Consider the following 26,724-nt stretch of genomic DNA (forward strand, 5'->3'; position numbering starts at 1 on the left):
AGTTGGTTGTTTTTTGTTTTTTTAATGACTGGAAAGATTTCAGAACAAGTTTTCTGCTGTATCTGCTGAATTTTTTTTCTCACTCATTCAAAAAACAGTGTTTAAAAAATATCCAGATTGGATTTGTCTAAACCCTCCCATCCCTTTAAAAGGCAGGCATCTGTGTTTTAGCTGGTTATAGGTGCAAATGGAGCAGAAGGATGGGCTCAGGGAAAATGAAACCTCTCTGCATCCTGTATTTACCTGTCTGTGGACGTGTGCCATCATCTCTGCAGCACTGCTACCAAACCCCCTTTCTCTGTGATTCTGGCTGTCTCGTGTTCTGGAGCTGCTGATCATTTCTCAGCCACAGCAGATGGCTGAATGTGGGAATGATAAACCCACATTCTAACAAGCAGCCATTTGGCCAAAGAAGTTGCTTTGCTGCCCTCACCTCCCCTGTGTGTGGCACCAGCACTGCCCCTTTCCATGGCTCTGCTGTGCTGCCACTTCTGCCACCCAGCCCTTGTGCTGCCACCCAAACGTGACCCCCAGAGCTGGGGCTGGGGGTTGAGTTTTTTTCCTTTTATATTATCGAGTGTATCCAGGGAACCCTCTCAGTGCTTACAACAACCACACAGCCCCATCCATTCACTGCAGAGCCTGCCCCGAGCCTCCTCAGAAGATAATGGGGCTTTAATCACAGCAAGACTCGCCCTTTTGAACCGTGCTCTTGAGCAAAAAAGTGCATGAGGCAAACACAGTCTTTGGCACATCTGCATGGAAAAACTTCATAGTGTTCCTCGGCTTGGCCTCCTGAGAGGGAGTCTGAGCTCTTGCTCTGTCAGTCAGATGGGATTTTACTACTTCTTTTTTTTTTTTTTTTTTTGGTTGCTCTGTTGTTGGGAGAGAGGGGATCTCTAGTTGCCAGATACCAAGCTGTGTATGATCTCCTTGAGCAGTCAGTAAAGAAACATATTTATTTCCCTTTCTATAAATGGCTCTGAGAGAAGCATGGCTTTCTGCAGGGTTTAGTCTTCTTTAGGGTGGATTTTAGGCAGGTTATAATGGACCTACCACTGAGGTTCATGATGGAAACTCAGGTCCAAGTTCTCCGCTAGAAAAACGTTCCTTGTAACTAATGTCAAATTTATCCCAAAATCTCAGAAGCATTGACCAGGCTAAAGATACTGTTCTCAGCAAGGAAAGCTGCTAGAAGTGAATTTAGTAGCTATTCCAGCTGAAATAACATCAGGGCTCTCTTTTTTCCTCTTTATGAGGTGAACTTCTGCAGTGTGACTCCAGCATCTTCCTCTCCCAGTGTAATTCAGCCTGTTTTTTCTGTAAATATCTGTACATGCTAACATTAGAGGCAGAAGGCATGATAAACTCCCATTAAGGGTTCAATGCCAGTAAACGAAAGAAAAAAAAGCATTGAAATGATTACTTGACTTAAAATTCCCAGTTTGGCTCTGGAAGGGTTCCAAGGCACATGATCACCAAGGTCACACACTTTGAAGAAATTCCCTGGCACAGTGGGAGAGTTAAAATACTCTATTGTAGTTCCTTTTGCTGTGGGGAAATCTTACAAATGTTGTTTATTTGGAATCTTTCCTGCCTCCAGTCATTCCCCACTTCAGTCTAGGAAGGAATCAGCTCTCATGAAGTAAAAACAGGGTCAAAGCTGGTGGGGTGTTGAGATGGGAACTGGGTGAATGTTTGTGGCCAAATATTTCATTAGAAGAAAAGGAAAAAATGTGGATGTGAATCCTCCTGACAGGCTTGCAAATTAAATCATGTTTCTCAGGTGCTTGAGCCAAGAGGAGATGATAACTAAGAGTAATTCTGAATAATAATTCAGAGTGCTCTAATCTTGCAATGTTCTCAAGACGAAGCTTTGCTTTGCTTTCCTTTGATTCCAACATTTTTGTTGGAGCTTTTGTTTGGAGATGGAACTAAACGTGTTTGTGCTTCAAGGAGAGAGGACTAATGGAAGTTAAATATTTCATGGTTGATTTTTGCTTGGAGTGTTTCACTTGAGTGAAATTTAAGGGCTTTTTTTCCAGTCTTAGATTGTGTACATTAAAAAAATCAGGTGGAACTTCCTGATATCTGCTGTTCAAAGCTAAAAATGAGGTGCTCTTTTCTTGGAGGTGTTCACCCCCGGGTCCTTCTTGAGGAAGCATATTTGCTAACCAAAAACCAGTGTTGGCTCTGATATCCTCAGACCTTCCAGATCTTTAGGTTCCAATGCAAATGTCACTGTATTTGATGTACAAAATCCCTCATCTCCTGGAGCTGATTCCTCATGTGACAATTTCAGTTTTTCATTAGGAGAACTTCAACGCTCTGGATTTATGGGGAGCAAAACTTCCTTAATGTGTCCCAAGTCACTCCTCATTCTCAAAAGTTAAACTGCAAATGGAGAAAACCCAAAAGGCAGAGGAGGTGTTGACCGGGGAAGAAGGGTTTGAGCAAAATTGCAGGTTTTTTAACCAGTCCAGGGATTTGATTCCTGAAGTGTTAGGTGCACTAAGGCAAGCAGCTCTCTGTCCTTCCCCTGGCTGTCTCCCAAATCTTGTAGATTACCCCTAAAGAGGTACTGATTTCTCATCTGGAAGCATCTGCCTTTTAGCAGCCTTTGCTGGTTTTCCATTTTGTTGGAAGGTGCTGAGATGTACCTTAGTATGGTTAATTTATACTTGTTATTGTCTGTCATGGCAACTTTATTTATAGTTGATTAAAACTCTTGGTTAGGGAGGCTGCATTCAAACAAGCAGCTCTTGGCTGCTCTACATTAAAGTGAGGCCAATATTTATGGAAAACAGAATATGGCAGAAAACTTCGGGTTTTGTGGTTACTACAGAATGTCCCCATTGTTTTCTTTTCTGGTGCTCTTCCCTCACTGCTTGCCTTCAATGGCCAGGTTTGCTTTTGTTTCTTGACAGAATGCCTTGCCAAAACCACTGTTTTCTGATTCAAATCACAGTCTGACAGCACTTTGGATGGATGGATGGATAGATGGAGGAGATCTTCTCCTGCTTCTTGAAAAGAAAATGGGATTTCTCCTCATGCTGATGTATTTTACGAGAATGGTGATGCAAAACAGACACCTTTGCACAGAGGTAAAATTAAAACAGTGAGCTTGGGAGGAATAAGGAGATTTCAGACTCTCCAAGGGGAAGAAAGATGTACCCTCAAATCTATGTTTTCCCCAGTTTGAGCAGTGTCTTTCTCTGCATTTTGCCCGCAGAGCTGTGGACGAGCTGGAGATGTCCCAGATCTGGGGGGATTGTGGAGGAGACGAGTGCCTGTGAGGTGTCCCTCACTCTGTGGCTTCTGCCACTCCTGTGTGTGAGTCAAGGCCATGAGTGTCCTGAGTGTCCCTCTCTGGAGACACTTGCCTTCGAGGACCCTGGTTTGCCCCATTTCTGTCCACCCACAGTCTCATGAGAGCAGCTGGGAGTGTGCTCATCCATCACACCCAGCGTGTGATGAGAGGTGTCCCCAGCCTGCTCCTGCCCTGTGTCCCCTGCTCTGGCACCAAACCCCAATCCCCTCCTGCCCCACAGACCCCACCAGGCTGGCTCAACCCCCAAACTCAGCCTCTGCAAGCCAACAACCAGAGCCCAAACTGGGGGCCCTGCTTCTAATTAGAGGATTAGACTGAAGGAGGAGGAGACATCCTTGCAGCTCTCCTAATTTTAACCATAGTTAGCGCCTAATTAATGAAACATTTAACTTGTCTGGGACATGGGCGTGGTGGGGGGAGAGGTACCCCAGGCCAATCAGCATTGCTGTATTCTGTTTCCCTTGCGCTGAGGCAGAGCATTTCTAAGTGATGTGCGTGTGATTGCTTCCAGATTTACGATTATTTCCATCCTTCTAATGCTGAATTAGAAAAAAACAAACCAAAAAACTCCAAAGAAGTTGGTTTGGCATAATCTAATTTTCTCATGTGAAACAGTTTGTAGACCAGATGACCTCAAACAATAGGAGAGTTTGTCTGAGCCTGCCTGCTCTTGCTGCAGGCAGCCCTTCCTCTGGCTGCCCTCCTGGACCCAAATGTGACAATATCCCTTATTTACACTCCTCAGCTCAGCTCAGGGATTCAGGTCTGCTGCCTGGCCAGGTTGCAGTGCCTGGCAGGTGCTGAGCACATCACAGCAGGTGAGACTGGATGTGTGTCCTGACAGGGACCAGCCCAAAAACAGACTGAGAGGGAATTTTCCCCCACAGACTAGCAGATTTTGGTTGGGTTAGACAGGGTTTAAGGGAGATGACTCTGCACTGCTTGGGATACAGATGAGCTCAAGAGCTTTTAGAACCCATCTAACTGAATTGTATCTCAAATATCTCAATTCATATAAGCTTCCCTTAGCTGGAAAACCGCATTTCACCCAAGGAGCTGCTGACATTTAACTTGGAAAATCTCGCTGCAGCGACCAGAATGTTTTATCTGAGATGATCCAGGAGTGAAGGTGGAGTGGGGAGGAATTCTCACCTCCAGCTGACTGCTATGTAAGTGTGGTAACACCTGCCTGTGGCCAATCAAACCCATCACCATGGGATAGATGCCCGGCAGGACACTCCTCTCCCCACCTACCGGGGGAACTCGATCTCTGCAGGCTTTCTAGCTCTCTTTGTGTCATCCTTTCCATTTGTCCTGGCCCATGGGACAAGTGCATGGCCTTGATTACTGGTAAGATAGCTGCCCTCTCTGTTTGAACTGTAGGAATGTAGAAATAATTCCCAAAAGTTGGTGGTTTCAGAGGTTCCACTCCATCCAACACTTTATTATTCATGTCCTTGAGATTTACTCTAGCCACACATCTTTTTGTGCTTGTCTTTGTGGTCTTTTTTTTTTTTTTTTTTGCAATCCTTCCAATTAGCATACACGTGAATGACACTGTGAATATTAATATGATTTTCATTTATTTCCAGAGACAATAGCCATGTGAATCAGCAGGGCTCCACTAATCTACACTGAAGATTTCAGAGCTGTTGAAGCTGGTTTAAAAGGCATGGGAACTCGTGGCTGTGGAGTAGCTCATTATGCACTCATTATAATTCCATCCTCGAAGGTGAGGAGCACTGAACATTTGATTAGAGTGCTGTTATAAATAAACCAAACGTATCTGAAAAATTTGTGAATCGGTAAATCATGGTAAGGGAAAAAGCCAATAATGAAAAAAGCCCCAGGCAGTGCATGGACAGAGAGACAGACTTATATGAGCCCAGAGATTTGCTCTTCTCAGCCAAATACATTGCAATGTTTATCAGATGCCTTCCTGCAGTGGACCTGGGGCTCATGTTTGCCTGCATTGCTTGGATTACAAAGACATTTTTCTGCTTCCTTCCGAGGACAAAATGCAGACCCATGGGAGTCGGCTGGAGGTCAGGGTGGTCTTAACCTCCTTCTGCATCTTTCCTTCCCTGCCCTGCTCTGAGGACCTAATTTAGGCAGGCAGGGCAGGCTGTCCCCAGGCTGTGTGCATCACACCCTGCTCCCTGTGCCCTGCTCCCTGTGCCCTGCTCCCTGTGCCCTGCTCCCTGCCCTTCCCCAGCCCTGCCAGCCTCCACGAGCTGATGGCAGGAGCAGGAGCTGCCCCAGCTGAGCCAGAGGATGCTGCATTTCCCTCCTGTCCTCTGCGTGGGCATCAGGGGCTGCAGAGGGGCATTCAGCCTTCCAGTGCCTAAGGGACACAGAGGGACTTTCTACAAGGGCACAGAGTGACAGGACAAGAGAAATTTGCTTTCAAATGAAAGATGGTAGATTTAGATTGGATACAAGGAAGAAATTCTTTATTGTAAGGGTGAACAGGCCCAGGCACAGTTTGCCCAGAGAAGTTATGGATGGCCCATCTCTGAAAGTGTTCAAGGCCAGCCTGGATGGGACATTGAGCAGCACTGTCTAGTGGAATGTTCCCTGCCTGTGGCAGAGGGGCTGGAACAAGATGATCTTTAAGGTCCCACCCAGCCCAAGTAATTTTATGAGTCCGTGATTTTGTGATTCAAGGGTGTCCTGGAATGCCCCTCCTAAAATTTCATATATAGGTCAAGACCTGTTAGAGGCAACTGAAACATTTTTGAAATGTCCCATCACAGTCATGAGGTGTGTGCAAGCAAATGTGAAAACTAGGTAAGGAAGGACTGCATTTTCTCTCCCCATAAAATGTGTGCAGAGACAGACAGACAGACAAATCTCCTTTGTAATGTTGATCGTGCAGAGGCTCAGAGGTTAAAGCCATAAGGATTTAAGTGTTTTATCCACATGGGGAGGTGCTGCCTGGCTCATGTCCCTTGCTGACACTCTGCCACTGCTGAGCTTCAAGCATCCTGTTACTGCAGAATGAAAATCCTTTGGGACTTTTTAAAATGCAGTGTGTCTTGTGTCCTTACACATCCTAATGTCACTAGAAGCATCCTGGATAACTGTTTGGATCAATGACCCTCAGGAATCTGAGGGAAAGCATTCCCACTTTTTGCTCTGCTAAATTAAGCAGTGATCTACCTGCCTGCATTTAAAATGCAATTCCCACGGATTTCTTGCAGATATTACCTGCCACACCACATTGTTTGTGATTCTCTCCAAGGAAGAAATAGGGCACGAAGACTGAGCCAAGGAGTCTGCAGTGTTTGCAAGCACAGAGTGCTCCCAGCTTTGGCAGGCTCAGCTCCCTGCCCACCCAAGTGGCAGCTGGAAAAAAGCTCAGTAGCTCCCATTTTTTATCTAGTAGTGACCTGGGAGCAATGCTCCTGTTCTTGAGGACCTTCTTTGGCAATTTCCTTGGAGAGATAAAGCTCAAAAGGTTGAGTTTTATTTGTTTATAATTTGCAGTCTGGTGACCTGCTTCTCAGTTTCATCAAGTCAAGAATTCCTGGCCTCACATTTCTTTCATGAAGAGAAGTGGAAAGAAACGTTTCCATGAGTGACTGTAATGATCTTTTTCTTGCTGTTTTGGCATCAGTAACTGTATTCCATTCTGATCTAATTTGTGGCATTTCCTCCTCATATTTGTTGTTTTGCATTATATATTGAAATATGATGTATCCATAATATAGAAAACATGTTCTATATTTCTGAGCACATTTATACAAAGGCTAATTCTTACTCTGTAATTTGAAAAACATGAATCAAACCCAAAAATTAAAAGGAAAAATTGCCTTAAATGTACTTAAGGTAATGGCATACTTTCAGGAAAAACAAGAATCTATTCATTTTTATACCAAGTCAAATGTGCCCTGGAAGAAGATCTGGATATTAATATTCACTTATTTTAAAATTGGTGCCATATTGTAACTTGAACAGGAAAAAGTAATCAATCTTTACATGGTTACATAAATAAAGCAAACTACTTAATTTATTACAAGTTACAAAGACCGAGACTCCTAGCAGGAATTGAGTGCATTTGTGAATTTATGTAACAAACATATCACTACCAACACCAAATTACATCTCAATCAACGTTAAAAGGCATCTGACATTTCCCTTTGATTTATGGATTAACCTTTACAGTTAATACAGTCTAGCATTTATTGTTTTCATCAGTTTGTGGTTTGGTAGCAACCTCACAGTTCATTGCTGGGGATTGACTAAATTAATAGCTTTTCCCACCATGATCAACCAGCTAATGAAAAAGGTCTATTTTGCACAGCTGGTGGATGCTAATATTTAAACAAACAAAACAAACCTTTATGAAGGACAAATGAGTTTTGGGTCCTGATTCTGCCAGTCAAGTTATTTATCTCGGGAAACCAAGGTGCACCTATTGACTGGGGTTAAACTTGGCTAAAATGTAATATATTAAACCCAAAGTAACACGAAAGCCATCCCAAAGCAGCAGCCAGTATTTCAGGATCAATTTTCAGGCAAAAAATAGAAAGTTTTCATTCCTCATTGTCTGAGATGTTCTCTCTTTGGCATGGAAATATTGGGGAAAATATTGGGGAAAAAAATGTACAGGTAGCTTAGCCAAGTTCTGCTCCCATTAATACTGCTCAGATGCTGAGGGATTATGCATTAGAATGACAAAGCATTAAGCAATTATCTGCGTCACTTTGTGGAAATAATTCAAATACAAAAGAGTTTTCTTGAATAAAGAATTACACTGCCTCAAAATAACCCAGCTACCCCTCCAATTTACTCTGAGGACTAATTATCTTAGCAAGAAAAACATTGTGGACCTTGAACTGATTTTAGCGACGACAAGTCAGTTTACTGGGGCCTTTTCATTTCAAGCATCATTTTGCACACATTCGATCAACGTGAAACTGCCATTAACTTCTGCATTGCCAGCAAAAGGAGATTAACACCTGGTTAAGGGCAGCACAGCCTGGCTTCACACGAGCCATGGAGAAGACAGGACAGGCTTGCCCTGTTTCCAGATACATTCATCTTCCATTTCATCATGATCAGAGACCAGGACTGAGAGCTTTGAGAAAATTGACTGGTTTGGTTACATTTGTACAACTCTTCTGAACTTACTTTTTCTTAGACATATCAGAGTAGCAGTGAAATTTCCACTCTGTCCCATTTGGAGAAAGAAAAATTTCAGTAATAAAAGTCACTTTCACAGCATTTTGGCAGTCTGCTTCCTCACATGCTTAAATATTCATTTTTCTTAAGGTTCACAGAAGGTTTCCGAGCCTTAAAAGTCAGGGTTCGTTAGAGCTAAGCTTTTCTTTGAATTGCAAACATCTGGCAGCCCAAAGAGACAGAAAGTGCTACACTGCATCCTTGTCACAGCTCACAGTGGCCCCAGCAGATGCTGCCTTCCACCTTCAGAGTGGTTGCAGGTGGAAAATCTCTGTAATTCCAAGGCAGATTTATCTGTTTTATCCACACTCACAGCTGAATTCTGCTGTGGCTTCATCCTACATGCAAAGCCCCAGCGACTTCTGAAGGACAGAGGAGGGCACAGCTCATTAATAAAAGTTTTTTTCTCACAGGTCACAAAGCAGGGGGGGAAAAAAACCAACCCGGCAACCCAAACAACTTTCCCACTTCTGGTGAACTTTTCCTCTGCAAAGGCTGGCCTGTTGGGGAGCCATGATCCATGACAATCCACTCTTGCTCAGGCACGGATCATTACTCCAGGATGGCACCAAGGCAAATGGAATGAGCCCAGCGTGGCCTGGGAAACTTCTCTGGAGGCAAAGCCAAAGCTGCCTGCCTGTACAGCCTGAGTGTTTGTGATACTGCATTCCACTCCTGTCTGCAATAGCGTGGGGAACACAACAAGAGCCAAGCTGGGTTCTCCAGGAGATTTTGCATCCAGAGAGTGCTCACTGTGGCAAAATTATTTTAAGTTTCTGCATGGATTCCTTGGATTTGAACATAAATCCTACCATCACAGAGAACCTACGAAGAGAGTGGTTCAATAACTCCCTGCAATATCATTGATGCCAGTGCCAGGGACTCCTCCTGAAATTACAGATTTTATCTGTTCACTTTCACTGCCAGTAGAAGGGGTTTTTGTGGGCATTTTCTTGAAAGAAACAATTGTAAAATCCTTCTACTTTCTGCAACAGCACAATGTTTGCTGGAACAGGTGGCAGTGTGAGTTAATGTGTGATAGAAAGTTTCTTTCTTTTAGCTGAGGACATGGGTTTTCTTTATACGAGCTTAAAAACCGGGAAAAAGAAGATTATTTATTAAAGGTAACATTTCCAAGCCCTGCAACCTGATCCCAGTTCTCTTTATACTTTTATGTATTCCTTAAACGTCCTGTTCCTGGACTCACATGGAATCAGAGCTCTGTTAGCTCTTACATATTTAGGCACCACTCAGCCCTGTGCAAAACTGGTCAGTGGCAGGGTGGACAAGATGCTCAAGCATTGGGGAGATTAAAGCAGAGCCAGGAAAGGTGAATGGAGAGGGTGTGGAAGGTCCATAACGTCAGAGTGCTGATACAGCAGATTTCTAACAAAATTCTTTGTAAAGGTGAACTCTGTCTGCTGCCTGGAGGAGACACAAAGACATAAAATGATTTTCCCCGAGGCATTGCCCATGTTGAAGACAAAACAGATTGGATCTCTGGGGCCTGAAGGTTTTCTATTTAGGCTATCCCAGAGAAAAGGATGAAATACAGAAGCAAACAGAAATGTTTTCTTGGCTGTAATTTAAAAAACGAAAAATAGAATTTCCTGCTATCTTAAGTAAGTGCATTATAATCAGAGTATGGCTAAATCTAATATAGAAGCCTCTGTGGCACTACCAGCAATACTTCTTTTGTAATTGCCTCCAGCTATTGCTACTAGTAGTTCTGATTGCAATTTCCTTGTACCTTATGTCAATATTACTGGGTCACAAGCGAGGAAACAGGAAGCTTGATAATCAATTTCAGTAGTTGTACAGTCATCTAGCTTGGGAGTTTGGTGGTTGGAAAAATTTAGACTTCAGCTCCAGTAATTGCAACCCTGAATTAAGACACAGATATCAATTTCATATGTGCTGTGCACACGCCCACGTGGCCATAGAGCCAGGACACAGAAAACTGACTTGTGCTAGTAGGAATATTCCTAACAGGGAAAAAATTCAGTTGGATTTTCGGCTCCAGTATTGTCTTCCCTCTCCAAATTCAGCTTATGCTGTTGTCATGGTATAAATGGTTCAAATTCAGGCAGGCTTAGAAGTAAAGAAAAAAATTCATACATATTCAGGTATATTAATTTTTCTCCCTGTCTGTTGTTAAGTAACAGGCTACAGCTTTATGATGCTGTAGCAGAGAGTTGACATGATTATTCATTTTTATTTTGGAAAATATCCACTAAATAAAATCTGAGGCTCCTCTCAAATAAACCTCTGTCAAGCAAGGAGTGTTTCAGGTGAGAGGGCTTTTTTACAGAACCTCCTCTGTCAGTGAGTGCTGGTGGTACCCTGGTGTCTGTCCCCAGCATTTGGGGTGGTCTGCTCCTTCACATCACCCCCAGCAGCCCTGAATTCCTTTTGCTGTCACCTGATGGGAAGGGACAGGGGAGAGAACAAGGTGCTGAGAGCTGAGATTGCATAGGAGCAATTCGTGTGGCTTGTCCCATCCCTCCACTGCTGGCAGATAATTCAGGTGAGACAAGGATAAGAGATGGTCCTTGAGACACACATCCCATGTGGCAGAGATGGTCCCAAGGGTCTTTATGAAGACAGGATGCCTGTGGAAAATATGCATTTCCCACCCCAAAAATGAAGTTCCCTTAAAGGCAAGTGGGACATTTTCTAGAGAACAGCCTCACCTCTGCCATGCCAAGGTCAGTGTGGCAGATATTTTGACATCAGTGCTTCCTGTGGCTGAGGTTGGAAGTCAGGCAGGTCCCCCTCAGCCTGCTGCCCCTGGGGCTCCTTGCCTTCCCCTGCAGCCAGCCTGGATTCCAGCTGTTCCCCAGCTGTTCCCCCAGCAGGGCTGAGGTTGCAGTGGGAGCAGGAGCTGCTCGGGGTCCCCTCCTCTCTTGGCCTGACCCATCACCCTGGCTGGCTGTGGGAACAGGCTGCTGCTGCCTTAGGGCCCCTCCTTCTCTGGCTGACAAGAAATCTGCCTCCTCTCCTCCCTCCCCAGCTAACCTGTCTGCAGTGCACACCTGGCTGTGTGCTTTCCTCCCAGGACTGCCTTGTCTTGGTTTCATGCACTGGGAAGCAGAAAGAGCCAAGCTTCTTCTCCATTTCAGGATCAGAACCTAAGACAGATTAAAATGTTGTTGCTTGAATTTTAAAATGTTGTTTTTCATGACATGATTATGTGACCTACCTTTGTTTATTATAAAACTAATACCACAAGTTACAGTTCAATGAATTCACATTTTATGTGAAATTTTTGTCTGAAGTAGCCTAAAGCTCTTCAAGAAACAATTGCACAAAACCAAATGAGAGCTGCTAATTTATAATCTGCAGTGTCACAGCACAACTGGCTTTTCATTTGGCTAAAAGGAAATAGTTACTTAGAACAACAAAGCAAACCATGTGTCCATAGTTTATATTAAGTGCCCTTGGTATTTATTAGGGATACACAATGTATCATCTCAAAAATATTTATTTTCTTGTAATTTCAACAGCAGCAAAACAAAATGGAAAGTAATACAGTGTCATGCCTTTGCCAAACTGTAGCAGATTTTGGGAAAATTTCCTGTTGAAAGGAAATTTGAGATCCTAAGTCTGGATATTAGCTAGTGTGACTTATTTATTTGAGTGTGTACACCAGAACAGAGGTGCTCTCAAAGAACATACAAACATCTTTGCACCAGCAATCTCACACCAGATGCCAACATCTGGTTCTGCTGTGTTCAGCCCTTGGGCTTTGGGGAACTTATTCCCTATTTGGACACATTTCCCATTGAATTCAGGAAGTATTTTGTCTGGCTGAAAGACAGAGCCAAAGAAACCTGTGCAAGCAAGCAAGCTGCTATTTAGTCTTGAGAAGACACCAAGTAACTGCTAGAAGGTATTTAATTTTCTCTGCAGTCCACATGGCCTTTAATCTGATTATTCTCTGGCCCTGGCAATAGAAGATGAAGTTTTGATCCCTTGAACCCAACGGCAAAACTCTCATTCATTTCATGAGAGTCAGGATTCAAGCCATGTAGCCAGTCCCAGATGCTCCAATGCAGAAAAATGTTATGGGCTGATTAGTGCTGAAGTGCCTCCCAGGGTTTGATAATTGCTCATACAGCTCTCAGCCTCGGAAAAGCTCGAGACAGATTAATCATGAAACACAGCTCATTGCACCTGTTATTTTCCACATTCACTTTTATGGGAAGTGCTGCTTCTTTTCCACAGCCTCAGAGAGGCCGTGCTGGAAGGAGGGGATGGCAGCAGAGGATGCTGGATGCAGTCAGCACCAGCAGAGTGGAATGCCTCGAGCAAGGAGGGGAAGATGGGGAGCAGTTTGGTTGTAAGGTTAAATATCTGTGGCCTGAATCCTCCAAAAGCATTTTCAGCCAGAGCAGATCTTGCTTGAGACAGATGGTTAATGGTCAGCAGAGCCTTTGGGCCCAAGAGGGAAGTTGGTTCTGTCCTAATGTTTTTGCCTGCACAAGGAGAACACGACAGTGTTTCACCATCAGCAGCTATGGAAAGTGCAGCTTTGGGGGGCAGCTGGATCCAGAGTGGGGATGTTGGGGCCAGTGTGGGGCTGACTAAATGGATTAATGACTGTGGGACAGAGCAGAGTTCTTTACTGTGCAAAATTCAGGAAGCCTCGTTCGGTTTCAGTTGTTTTTTTATTCAGAACCACTGATATCAGCTTGGAAACTGAACAAACTTCCAAGCCCATTCATTCTTTATCATGTCTCCAACAAAGACCTAAGAGGGAGCAGCTTTTGTGAAGAACATTTAGTCTGGAGCTGGAGCACTGAGAGAGCTGCACTGAGCTGCACAAAGAGCATTTCTGTACCTTATTTTCAACCTGCTCAGAGCAAGACAAGGTGGTGTGTGCCCAATAGAAATGTTGATGATGGAGATCAGCAGTTCAATTTTGCAGTGCAAAGTTTTTTACTGAAATACTCTGTTAGAAGAACCACTCCCAAAAGATGAAAGGGGGCTCCTGTTGCTGGCATAGCAGGGTTCATTCACTACAAAGGGCAGTGAACATACAGAGAAATACAACAAAAAGAAGTTTGGTTCGGGTTTACAGCAATTTCGAGTTTTCTTCTGTCAGTGCTCTGCAAGTGCTGTTTTCAGTTCCATAGTTATGGTGAGAAACATGGTGTATTTTGATTCCTAATTTAGCTTGTTTATCCTGAGAGATTCCAGGATCTTCATTTGAAAGATAAATTCAAACCTTCTTTTTTCCTTTGCAGCCCACATTCCATAACAAAAACATTGCATGCCATACTTCATTACAGGGCTTGGAAGACCTTCATGACCATAAATTTAGGAACTTGTGGAACACAATGGACTTTAGGATGGAAAGGAGCCAGTTGGCCTATCTGGTCAGGTCCATCCCTTCTGTTTGAATTAACAGCTGGATTTCACAGTGGGAGAAATCCGGCAGTTCTTTCTCAGGCAAAATTCTCACAGTTGGATTTGCCTCCAACCACTGTAGCAAGGGTGGGAGGGAGCACAACTTACTTTGTTATTTTATGTTTGCTCTCCGGGTAAAAAAGATTCCAGTGCAAGTTCCATAGGACTTGGACCTACCCTGTTCTTTAATTTAATGACCCTAAGTGCAAAAAGAAAGACATTCCCAATAAAACAGAGACAGAGACTAGGTTCTTTGTGCAGAGCAGTGCAGATGGTACCCACGTTCTGGAGAAAGAAATTAGAAGCTGATGCTGAGGCAAAATAAAGAGGTTAGGACCATTTGCTGCTCTGAGAATTCTATCTAGGAGAGGAGGTGCTGGCACAGTTTTGCACACTGTGAGATGAGAGATGTTGGGTATAATATGCAAAGGTCGGTTTCACATGCACTATTTCAATTCCAGAGGTAATTATACCAAAGTTAATGGATTTGCAAGGATTTACACCCTCACAGCAGGGAGGAGAACATGGCCCAGAAGAGGCAGAGAGGGGAGAGGCCAGCTGGAATGAGCAGCACAGGATTTCCATGTCTTGACTTGGGGCTCTGAAGGGCTGATCACAGGCAGGGATTTGTGTTACGCTGCCAGAGCTCAAAGTTCAGCTCCCTGCGTGCTCAGGGGTCTGTGCTGGAGGTTCCTTCTTTTCCCTGAGCTTGAGTGCAGTTGGACTTGGGGTATTGCTGCCTTCAATTTACAGCAGAACCTTGACACACAACCCCACGAGTCCTTGAGATATCAGCTCTGTACTACTGGAAGATGTGTAGCAGAGTTTTTCCCCGAGGCTTTTTTTCCCTCCAAACCCCTTCCCCTCTCACTGTGTCCTCTCTGTTGCTAGAGAGTGGGAAAGACTCATAAGATTTGGACCTGAACAGGCAAGTGGTAGCCAAAAGAGAAACCCTCTGTGAACAGAAAACAGTGCAGAAATCTCAATTTGGTTTTGAGGGGGAAACCAACCTGCTGTGTGGCTGAGGAATTGCTGTGGCAATTCAGACCATAGGATGGAGCACAACAAAGCAAAGGCGTGGGGACAGCCAGCTCTCCAGTGTGGGCTGACCTTCAAATGCTCCTTGAGCACAGCTTCTCTTTATAGGAGGAGTCAATGGGTCTCAACTGAGAGAGACTAATAAGACCTTTCTGATTGGGAGAAAAATAGGGGAACTTGGTTTACTGACAAAGAAAAGGTTTGTTTTCAGCTATCCTAGTCTGCATTAATGCTCCCATAATGTGCAGGAGGTTCTGCTGAGGAAGAGGTGCCTGTCAGTGAGGTCAGCTGCTGGCCTGCCTTCCGTGTTATCTGGCCTCTCTCCACTGTGGGGGAGAAAAGATGCATCCTTGCATCCTTGCCCAAATACTTTGAACTTCATTCTGAGGCTGACCATCATTTCACAGTGCAAAAACCACCTTCTGTGACACCAATGGCGAAAGCCTAAGAAATTAAATCAGTAGAAGTGTAATCACTGCATAATAACCTGGCGTGGCTCCATCAAAATCTTTGTTTTGTCATGGGAAGCCTTCCTTTAGAAGGATAAACAAACAACCCCCCTCCAGGGTCCCTCAGTGAGGCCAAGCCTTGCCTCTCCCCAGAAAGGAACCTTTCATCTTTCCTTTGCAAAGGTATTTATGATCCTGAAGGGAGAGGTCTAAGGGCTCGTTGTCCCTTGAGCTGCTGTCCCACAGCCTCCCCCTGTCCCAGCCCAGCCTGGGGACAGTGTCAGCCCCACGCCAGGCTCCTCTGCTGGGCTGAGCAAATCCATGGCTCATTCTGGGCCCCTCTCTGCAGCCAGCAAGGTGCCATGAGATGAGGAATTGAGCCAAGCACTTTCTCCCAGCCTGCCCAGCCCGCTGATGCTCTTGGAGGGTGCAGAGCCTTGCCCTGCCCTGCTCATCCCTGGCTTCAGCTCAGCTTTGAACGCCGGTGCCAAACGGGAGAATATTCACCTGCTTCTACACAGGGCAAAGAGGGATGTTCCTGCGAGATTTTCTTTTTTTCCTTCATGCAAGTGGCTGGTAGGCTGTGATGGAGCTGAAGAAATAGCTCTGGATTCAGAGAAGAAAGAAAACCGGACTTTTTCCCCCCCTTCCCAGGGAAAAAGTAATTTACGTAAATTTATCCACGACCAGCACACGGCAATAGCTCACAACTTTGTTAATGGAAACCTGGTGATCCATAACACTTGTGTGGGAGATATTTGCTCGGGGGTAATACAATATTAATGTTAATATCAATGATCGATCAGAGGATTTGCAAGAAAGGCATAAAGTATTTAATTATAATTACATTGGGAATGGCTTTGTAATGGCTACGACATTTGAATAAGGTCACGTCTAGCCCTCACCCCTGTTATGTTGTTCTATATTAAATGCCATTCACTTTAACTGCTGGAAACCTTTCTGGAGTCGTCAGAATATAATATACTGGGTAAATTGAAATATGTCCCTTCATTTTTCGAAATATGATTGATATCCTTTGCAAAACAAATGTTAACACCTATTTGTACACAAATTTCTTTGATTATATGTTAGGGAAACTAAAGTATGACAGTCTCTCCTAGCAGGCACTTTACTGTGAGCAAAGGACATGCTATTTGTGAATATTAATCCATCTTACAGAAAATGGCTTTGGATCCCTGCTGTAAATCCACTTGGGTGTATTTCTGCCTTTCCTAATGCATTAATTCCACATTGATTAGAAACCATAAACTGCTTCTCCACTGGTCTCAGAACCCACAGGGTTCACCCTACCCAGGGGCTGCTCAGGAGGAACTTTTGCTGTCACTGAATTATCTCTTGTTAACAGCATCAACCAAGAACACATAGTAACAATCATACTTGCATGTTTCACAGCAGAAAATATGTATTTCAAATATACTGCAGGTGTGTACCATAACTATCAGCCCGACAGCAGCATTGCCATGTTTAAAACAATCAGGAAAAAGAATCTGCATATAAAACACAAGTATTTATCTGTGGGCAGGATCCCAGAGGTGCACAAGCACCCACCCACAGTGAGGGCATGCAAACACTGAAGCACTAAGTGAGGACATGCTCTTCCCACACCTATTTACTACTGAGCATAAACACTAAAGGAGCAAATTCTCATCCCTCTTCAAATGAGAACCCATCTGTCCAGTCCCCCCCCCCCGAGGTTTTCTTCTTTTTCTAGTATCCATGTAAAACAGCAGATCAATCAGGTCTAAAGAGTCAAATTTTGCTTTCAGATTTTCGCCTAGAATAACAGAGAATTGAAAGCTCCCATCTGAAGGCAGAATTTGGTCTCAAAAAATCATCCCTTCAAAGTTTGGAAGACATGCAGTGATGCAATTGACATGATTTTCCATTTTCTCTTTTCTGAAGAAGAAGCAAATACTTTTGCATGCTGTAGAAATGCCTGAAGATAACAAGTTTTACAGTTTTCCAAAAAATGGGCATTTATTACCAATCAGTGTGAAATACCACTGATGGTAAATTTTAAGTATATGGCAGGAGTTTCAGCATCATGACAACATACATCATGCATTTTTACAACATATAAGTGCAGTGATATTGCTCCCTTTCTCAATAACAATATATAAGAATATATAGTATAAATGTACAATATATATTAGACACAATGTAAAATAACTTAGTGAAATGTCAAAGCTTCTGCATAAAAATTCAAGTCATGCCTGAGCATACCTCTGTGCTCAATCTTATCTCATATACCTTCATTTACCTTTAGTTCCTGTTGCAAAGATAATTTTATCTCTGTATTTAATTGCTTAAAACCATTGGAATTCTTGTCTTTTTGCCTTTTATCTGCAGTAGGTGAAGACTGTAGTAGTCAAGCCAAAGCCAGGATTTTGTGATGCCTTTGCTAATGCTGTTTATGTTCTGGGAAGCAATTAATTGTGAACAAGTTGTATAAAAGCAACTTCTTAAAAGCTCATTACAGTTCATCATTGTCCATCAGGTTCTGTTCCAAAATCTCCCACTTCATGTAAATGGTAATGAAGTGGCTTTCTCAGAAATGGAGCTCATGAGCTAACATTGATATCTGGAAATTATAAATCTCACCAGTTTAGCTGAAATCATATCAAGCACCATTTTGGTAATTGCTTGCAAGAAGGATCAATAAAAATCTATTTAATGGGAATATACAACTTGTCTCAGAGCAGGCAGGTGGAATTTTTGCTTTGCTTGACACTCGGCAGAGCTTTTTGCAGTGCCAGGTTTCCCTTCACACTTGCTAAATGAAATATGATCAAGGAATTTTCTGCAGCATCTCAGGAAGATTTCTGATAGTATAAGGGAAAAGGTGTTGGGATTTTTTTCAACCAAGGCATTAAGAGATCTTTGACTGTCACATTACCTATCAAAGTCTACCAGAGTTCAGCATCCTTGCAACTAAGTCTCTTGGAATTATTTTGAATACAACTTCACTTCAACAATTTAAACAATTCTGCTCCAAATATAAACAAATCATACTTGAAATACTTCTCAATAACTACATTTCCTAATGAACAATGAGTTAAAGCTGCAAAACAGTTTGAAACTTGATGTTAAAAGAAAAAATAAGGGAAGACAGCGTGATTTTCTATAATTCCCTTTAAGAAACAAATTTCCACCCCCCACCCCCCTACATTCCCAGCCAGTGTAAGTCGACTGAATTACACTGCTTTAGATCAGCTTAAGTTCTGACCTATATACTCCAGTGGAGTTAATCCTAATTTCCACCACTGAAAGTGGGATCAAATTCACTTTGTCTTTAATAAAGCAGTGGACGATAAGCAAATCTCTGTCAGATTCTGCTTGAGAAAGGAAATTCTTTGTGGTGCTAAATGACGTCCAAGACAGTTTAAAAAATAAAGCTTGAATTTCATAAATTTCAGCACGGTGAAAAGCGATATTGGTAACAGTTATTTATGCTTTAATCTCAGCAAAGTTCTTTGGGTACAGACAGAGCATCAGCTGGTGAGTCTGTAACCCTTTCTGAGCACTGCTTGGGAGGCAAACGAGGAGGCAGGCAGCTGATTTTCAGTGACATGAGGCTGCTGAACACGCTGTGACTCAGACTTTGTTACCACAAATAAATAACATCACATTGTCCAGAACTGGAGATTAATATGCGGGGCCTCCAGTAGGTGATATTTATTTTCTTGCATGTTATATTGAGATCTCAGGACAGGCAAAGGGTCGGGGGCTGAAAGGATGTAATCGATGCTGAATTTGATTTCAGAATCCGATTTTGTTAAGGAGGAATTGCTCAGGCTCTGCCTGTTGGTCACGCTGTTTGGAGCAAACCCACAAGGCTCCAGAAGTTTTGCACCCGGTTCAATTCTTTCATGTTTGCTTTCAGAAGAGGAAATGTTGTTCAAAGCAGAGTCCACAGAAGAGATATTGGGGGACGAAGGACTTTTCACTCTGCTCGGTCTCTGCTCCTTGTGTTCCCTTTTCACGTTCCTCCTCCTCCGTCTTCTCCTGTAATTCCCATTTTCAAAGAGATCCAGCATGGACTCGCACCCTGCTGCAAAGCTCCAATAGTTTCCTTTCCCCTTCTCATTCCCTTCTGTCCTGGGGACCTGTATTTATTTAAAGGCAGTTCAGTGTTTGTATGTGTTACAGATGCTGCTGTTCAGCATCTGCATTCATTTACATTTAAGAATGGTGTAAACACATATGACAAGACTTTTAAACTTATTCTCTGTCATTATATGAGTAAGATGTAAGCCCCATCCTCTTCAATTTGTTATCTATTAGCATACATCAGACAAGGATATATTCCTTATCTCTGTAATTGACAACTCAGAGAGATTTTAAGTGATTTGCAGCTCAGCTGTTTGTTTCCCTTCTTTCCCAGTGATGAGATTATTGCTGCCTATATTTTTTTAGCCATGCACAGTGTGTATGTAAATACACAGTAACTGATCTTACCTTCACAAAACAACTGTTAAGCGATAAGTTATGTCGGATGGAGTTCTGCCAGGCTCTTTGATTTGATCTGTAGTAAGGAAATTTCTTCATTATAAAGTCATAAATGCCAGAGAGGGTGACTTTATTTGAAGGGCTTTGCTGGATGGCCATTGCAATTAAGGCAATGTAGCTGGAAAAAGGAAAACTTGCTGTTACACCATCGCCCTACTCACAGACTCCTTTTTTAGGACCACACGGGTGCATGTGTGCTTGTATCCTGCTTCCAAAATTCCCCTGGTGGCTCTGCACCCTGACCCGAGGTGTCCCAGGGAGAATCCTGAGCGTGGGACGTCCCTGCCTGTCCTCCTCCAGCCCCAGGTGACACAGAGGGGTCACTGCCAGGCACTGAGTCCCCAGGGCTGCCTGCCCTGGCACCCAGTCCAGAGCACAGCATCACACACCTCTCCAGCTCCGTCTGAAAAGTTTCCCTGGGCAGGAAGAGTGAGACAGAGCAGGCTCAGAGTCACTGTCACTGGAGACCAGCCCTGCTCGGGGAAAGGAGCTGGGTGTCCCTGTGAGCAGCCACACCGCGCCTCTTCCCACCACACTGGGATTCTCTGCATCCAATTCACCCCTTGGCACATTGAAACATTTAATTCCCTTCTCCCAGGGAGAGCCCTGGAGCTTGGAGACTGTCTGAGATCTGGAGGCTTAAGGGCAGCCAGAGTTGCTGTGACCCCTCACGGGAGGGAACAAATCATGAACACTTCAGGCACAGAAAGGGGGGAAATCTGCCCACTGCAGTGCCTGCACCAGGGCCAGCCCCACTGCACACACCTGGCCCCCTGCTCCCCTGAGAGCTGTGATCCCACCAGCCCAGAGCTCAGAATCCTCACCAGAGACAGGGGACTTGGAAAAACTTCATCTTACCTGTACGCTGGTCTGGTGAATTTCTTCTCTTCGTCAGAACTACAGGTAGGATAATCATCCCCATCATAATTGAAGCAGTTATAGGGGTACTGCGTGTTGTCAAACATCGTCCTGCTCCTTGCTCAGCTCCTGTGGAGTGAGAGAGAGATGGAGTGATGTTTCTCAGAGCTTGGACTCCCTCCTCCCTTCTTCCCTCCCCTCTGTCTGTCTCATTCCCTCTCTCCCCCCTCCTCACACTCCCTCTCCTCCGTGCACACACACTCTCTGTGATGGGGTGGGGATTGTTTTTGCAATTCTTGCGTCCCAGACAGCCCTTCTGTTCGGATATTATTTTTTGGGGGGTGTTGTTCTGGCTGTTGCCCCCCCACCCCCGGGGTGCCAGCGCAGGCTGCTGGGACTGGTGCATTGGGGTGCACTGGGGTGCTCTGGGGTGCACTGGGGTGCTCTGGGGTGTTCTGGGGTGCACTGGGGTGCTCTGTGGTGTTCTGGGGTGTTCTGGGATGCTCTGAGGTGCTCTGGGGTGTTCTGGGGTGTTCTAGGATGCACTGGGATGCTCTGGGGTTCTCTGGGGTGCTCTGGGGTGTTCTGGGGTACTCTGGGACGATCTGTGGTGCTCTGTGGTGTTCTGGGGTTCTCTGGGATGCTCTGGGGTACTCTGTGGTGTTCTGGGGTTCTCTGGGGTGTTCTAGGGTGTTCTGGGGTACTCTGGGACGATCTGTGGTGCTCTGTGGTGTTCTGGGGTTCTCTGGGGTGTTCTGAGGTTCTCTGGGGTGCTCTGGGGTTCTCTGGGGTGTTCTGTGGTGTTCTGAGGTTCTCTGTGGTGTTCTGGGGTTCTCTGGGATGCTCTGGGATGCTCTGGGGTGCTCTGGGGTGACCCTTCGGACCGGGCTGTGCCGTGCCGGTAGCCACGCTCGGCTCGCTGGGTGGTCCAGCCTGGAGAGGGGCCAGCGCTCCCCTGCCACATCCACAACGTGACAAAGGCAAACAGCATGATGTTCATAAATCATGCTTCAAGGTCTCTGCTTGGAAATTAAACTTTGAGAACGGAGCGCAGCTCCCCACAGCCCCCGAGTGCTCCCCCTCCGTATTTTTCTCTCCCCAGCGGAGCAGGGTGGCTTTCTTATTTATTTATTTTTAGAAAACCGACGTACAATAAACAGACGTTCCAGGCAGTAATGCACGCTTGTCCTGATCTGCAATCTATAATGCAGTATAATAGACATAAATTATATTTCCATGACTAAAGGAAAATCCGTATGTTCAAAGAAAGTAGAACAGAGGGATATGAGGGACTACTGTCAAGCAGGAAAGTAAAAGGAAAATAGCTGTAGGCAGGAGAGCTGCCTGTGTGGGCTTTGATCTGAAGGATGAATTAGACTAATAGCCCTGTGTGTTGGCATCCAATACTGTAACAATTTAATAGTTTTTCAATGCTTTGGAGTGTTTTCCAACAAGTGATGTAAACCAAAGGCATCACGCACCATTTCAGGGGGGACTTAAAAGGTGTGTGCCACATGATAATTAAATTATTTGAAGACAGCTCTGTCCCAGGAAATAGCCCCAGGAGGAAATAGGTTTTGGAAAAGAAAGCAAATTGGTGTGCAGAGAGTTTCCCTGGATGGAAGTATAAAAGCAGAACCACTAGCAATGCAACTTTTGTTTTCTGTAGCATCTTTCATACAAAGTATGTTCCCAGACCCCTTTTGGAGTTAAAGGATACAATTAGGGGAAAATTCATCTGAGCGATAAAGAGCCCTTTAAAATGATGCTTTAGTGGCTCCTAGAGTTCTGACAAAGATGGACATAAGAAGGGTTTTCCTGTGGAATATAGCAAGACATTGTAGCAGGGCATAGGGGGAAATATATGGCATGAGAAAAAACATAGAGTTGAGGTGTTTTCTTGGGAATATTAAAGCAGAGCAGATAACCAAAATAAAAATTATCTCCACTCTAAAATACATCAATAGGCATATGCATGAGGAATCCACTGCAGAGGAGGTGTTAATTCAAAGGGTCAGCTACTGCTGCCTAAGGCATTAGCAGGGCTTTAATATTGAGTAAGATAGAGGAGATTCAGTGGAGGAAAATGAAATATATAATGTCTGATCTTCACTCATACACTGCTCAGCTGGACTAGAGGGTTTAAAGTAAAGAAGAAGCCATGTCACAGATTTGGGAAGATTCTCCCTCAATAAAACTCATGATCCTTGAGACACAAGTGATTTACCACTTTGATTTTTAGCAGTGGTTCTTCTCTTTGGAGGTGTTTTACCTCTCTGAAATTCCAGTAACTCAGACTAAAGATTAAAAAAGGTCTTCTGATTTATAACAATTTCTAAAAGCAGAACTGGGTTGGTTGACTGATTTTACCCAATCTGTAAGCACCCTTTTTTCAGTTCATTTTATTCTATCTACGAATACTGGCTTATGAAAAGCCAGACAACACACTTTGACCAAAATCCTCACGTATTTACTGACAGTATTTAATAGGTGAAGCTTTCAGTAATGGGAATTAGAGCAAATGACTGTAGTGTCATGAATGCAGTAATGCCAATTCTCTCTATTCCTGTATTTTCTTGCAGGGGTGAGTATAACCCACTTGTCCATCTCTAGCACATCTGCAATGTGCTTTACAGCTCATGGCCACTGTATTCCTCACCCATTCCAGTGGGAAATACACACGGATTAAATTTCCATCTCAGCAGTTTGTTTGAGAGGCTAAATGGAGCAAAGGGAGTCAGATCATGAGTCCTTGGGCATCACCTCAGGAGTGAGTGGGACCATGGGTGGGTGGGCAGGACACAGGAAACTCCTGCCACTGCCATTTGTGTCACACATCATCTGGGGATAGATGCTGGCACTTCCTGAGAGCCAGAGGGTTTGGTTTCTGGCTCTGTAAATATCACTACATTCACCTGCTGCAAATTCATACAAACCCTAAGAAGAACACAAACCATTTCTGAGTCCTACAAGATCAGAAACAAATTATATATGATCTCTCATAAACTTGCTTCTGAAATCCATATATGCAAAACTGGAGGAATATTTCTCAAGGTAATTTTTAAAGCCTGCATGCTGATATTTTATCCCCAAGTGAGTGTTTATGATCCAATAATAATCCTTGAAAATAAGATTCATAAAGAAATGTTAACATGCTCTTGTATGTACCATGGTGGAGCGAGCAGGTGCCATGCTTATGGTGGCAGAACATGTTGTACAATAGTTTTTTCCCAGCATCTGTGGAGCCATTACAGTTTAACTAGAGCAACTATAACTCACCCCTGTCATTATCATAAAAGCATAATTTTGCCAGGCTAGTGTTTTCTTATGTTGTATATTTTCAGAACACAAAGTTGTAAACCATTTGATTTGAGATAGTAAATAGGCAATAAAAATGCCATGAAAAATTTGACTAGCTTTTTAAACATTGATATTAAAAAGTTATTTGCAATTTTTGTAATTATGACAGAGATTATGAAAGTTGTACATGAAATTCAGACAAGTCATAAATCCAAACAGGGCTGAATTACTGCTCATTCTGGATAACAGAATAACAGGGAGCACCTCAGTGTTCAGGACTGAGTGCTGGCATTCCATCTTCTTACTGGTGTAGACTGGTGTCTCTCAGCACCACAACTTCTTCTGCTGTTTCTCAGATTTGGTTGCAACTTAGGACTTTTTTCCAAACCTTTTAAATTTATCATATAATCATAGAATTATTTGGAACGGAGGGGACATTTTAATATCAACTCATTCTACCCCCCCTGCCATGGCCAGGGACACCTTCCACTATCCCAGGCTGCTCCAAGCCCTGTCCAGCCTGGCCTGGGACACTGCCAGGGATCCAGGGGCAGCCACAGCTGCTCTGGGCACCCTGAAGCAGGACCTCAGCACCCTCACAGGGAAGAGTTTCTTTTTGCTATTCAACCTAAATCTACTCTCTTTCAGTTTAAATCAATGGAAATCAGTGATGTCCTGCAGCAGGCTTTGAATCCCTCAACAACAATCTACACCCCCAGTAAACTGCTTTCTTTTTAGCACTTTTTAGTACAAGATTTGTCTGTCTGGCAAAGAAGGGAATGGGGGAATGCAGGTTCTTTTGCACTTTTTCTCCTAGTTATTTTAATATGGGATGAGGAGGAGACTTCCCCAAACTCTGATGGGTATTTGGCTCTCCCAATGAGAGATCTCATGGCATTCAGCTTGGTGACCCTTTTTCCTAAGGATGAGGCTTGCCACACTGTCCACCAGAATTTCACCCTAAATTTCTCTCTGCTTCACCCACATCCATCAGCTGAATTCCTTTCCCTTCTGCATCTCCTTTGTGTTCACATGCAGAACTTCACGGAAATAAAATTTCCACCCCAATTTGTGGTTTTCTTTTGTGGAGTTCAGTGAGCATTGTTTATATTTCCTAGCTAGGGGGTTATTTGGACAAGCATTCCTCATCTGCATGCCTTCTAGCTGCAGCAGTGTAAAACTCATGCATAAAACACAGCACGTGTTTCTACCAAAACAGGAACGTGGATAAGAAACCTTCAGTGGCAATTCATCACATCAGAGGTGGTAAATAAGAGAGCAACTACAAACACTCAGACACATCATCCCTGCCCTACCTGGATAAGGAGGTTCACAAGGCATACGTGAAAATCCAGTTCTGGGGATTCTCAGTTGTGTTTTGGCAGTGAAAAATAGGAAAAGGAGGATTTCCAGGGCAAAAAGTCAGCTCTTCTACCTGCTCTTGTGTTGTGACTCATTTGCTGTCATGAAATCATGGCTTCAGAGACAGTGGACGGAGAATGTGGACAAGTCTCTAGCTTTCAGATATTTATTAAGTGAAATTCTGAATTTTTTTAACACATTTTGTACTTAAACCCAAATGTAATGGAAAGATATTTTAGAAGCTTTATAAATAATTGGAAAATAAATAAATAATCACTTTTGGTTGGACAAAACTGTTTGGGTTGACCCAAAAGGACAATTAAAATTTTATATTCTGTCCTTGGCTTGCTCAGCACCATTTTGCTGGAGGGATGTTGGTGGTTAAAAGGACACATCCCCGTTTTTCTCTTTGATATGGATACATGAGGCAGAGGTTCAGAGTCTGTGTGCTTGTGATTTGGTACTCTTCTCCTTCTTAGCAGTACAAAATGAAATCCCTCTCTCTGATTGCAGATAGAAACACAGGAGGGATGTGCAAGCTTGCACCAGAGACCTGCCAAGGAATCACAGAATGGTTTGGGTTGGGAAGGACTTAAAGCTCATCTCATTCCACCCCTCTGCCATGGCCAGGGACACCTTCCACTATCCCAGGCTGCTCCAAGCCCTGTCCAGCCTGGCCTGGGACACTGCCAGGGATCCAGGGGCAGCCACAGCTTCCCTGTGCCAGGGCCTCAGCACCCTCACAGCCAAGAATTTCTTCTTAACATGTAGTCTATCCTTATTGTTAGTGGGATTTTTCCTGCCTCAGCTACGAAAGCCTCCAAAATCCTGATCCATGGGGCTTTTGGAGTCAAGAAGGAAGAGCTGGAGGCTTTGGAATGAGGGTAAATTGAGTGATGATGCCCATTCTTTGCCACATAGAGCATCCCTTGGGCTGGCACCACATCCATACCCCGGCTCAGAGTACATTTGTTTACCAGGAATGGACACAAGCCTGGCACAGCTGCCCCACCTCGTCCTTCTTTGGTCATTGCTCAGTCCAGCTGTCCACAATCAGTTGGTGATAGGCCTCCCTTCATACATTGTTTGCATTCTGCACCAGACACAGCTAATAACTCGGGCCAGGAAAACTTGTTCCAGATGTTAATTAACTCCCTCTGCATTAACTGGAATCACACAATTAAGGCCTGATTATTTATAAAACCATTTTGTCAAGAGAATTAGGAGAATTAGAAACATCCTGGCTCACACTTTCAC

The 26,724-nt window shown here is 43.9% G+C and overlaps 1 protein-coding gene across 3 annotated transcripts; it reads right to left on the reverse strand.

Annotated features, from left to right (window-relative positions):
- Positions 1-16,818: 16,818 nt before the first annotated feature.
- Positions 16,819-21,074, reverse strand: FOXL3 (forkhead box L3). 3 transcript variants are annotated; one of them, XM_088174359.1, is made up of 4 exons: positions 21,041-21,074; positions 20,806-20,934; positions 19,897-20,065; positions 16,819-19,544 (listed from the first exon to the last, which is right to left on the reverse strand). In XM_088174359.1, exons 2-4 carry the CDS (start codon positions 20,910-20,912, stop codon positions 19,062-19,064), a joined length of 759 nt encoding a protein of 252 aa, XP_088030485.1. In that variant the 5' UTR covers positions 20,913-20,934; positions 21,041-21,074; the 3' UTR covers positions 16,819-19,061. The 3 variants fall into 3 exon arrangements, with proteins under 3 accessions (XP_088030485.1, XP_088030486.1, XP_014747474.1); XM_088174360.1 differs by lacking the exon at positions 21,041-21,074 and having other exon boundaries at positions 19,897-19,963; positions 20,806-21,010; XM_014891988.2 differs by lacking the exon at positions 21,041-21,074 and having other exon boundaries at positions 20,806-21,010.
- Between the last annotated feature and the right edge of the window lie 5,650 nt (positions 21,075-26,724).

This window comes from Sturnus vulgaris, chromosome 16 (genome assembly GCF_052056855.1).
Source record: "Sturnus vulgaris isolate bStuVul1 chromosome 16, bStuVul1.hap1, whole genome shotgun sequence".
Taxonomy (NCBI): Eukaryota; Metazoa; Chordata; class Aves; order Passeriformes; family Sturnidae; genus Sturnus; species Sturnus vulgaris.

Bases quoted from the DNA above. Each gene is read 5' to 3' on its own strand.
- FOXL3 (XM_088174359.1), bottom strand. From the start codon at position 20,912: ATGTTTGACAACACGCAGTACCCCTATAACTGCTTCAATTATGATGGG. The intron at 20,066-20,805 runs GTAAGATGAAGT...TCCTTTTTCCAG, and splicing joins TTCACCAGACCAGCGTACAG to CTACATTGCCTTAATTGCAA. The intron at 19,545-19,896 runs GTAAGATCAGTT...AAATAAATACAG, and splicing joins TTAACAGTTGTTTTGTGAAG to GTCCCCAGGACAGAAGGGAA.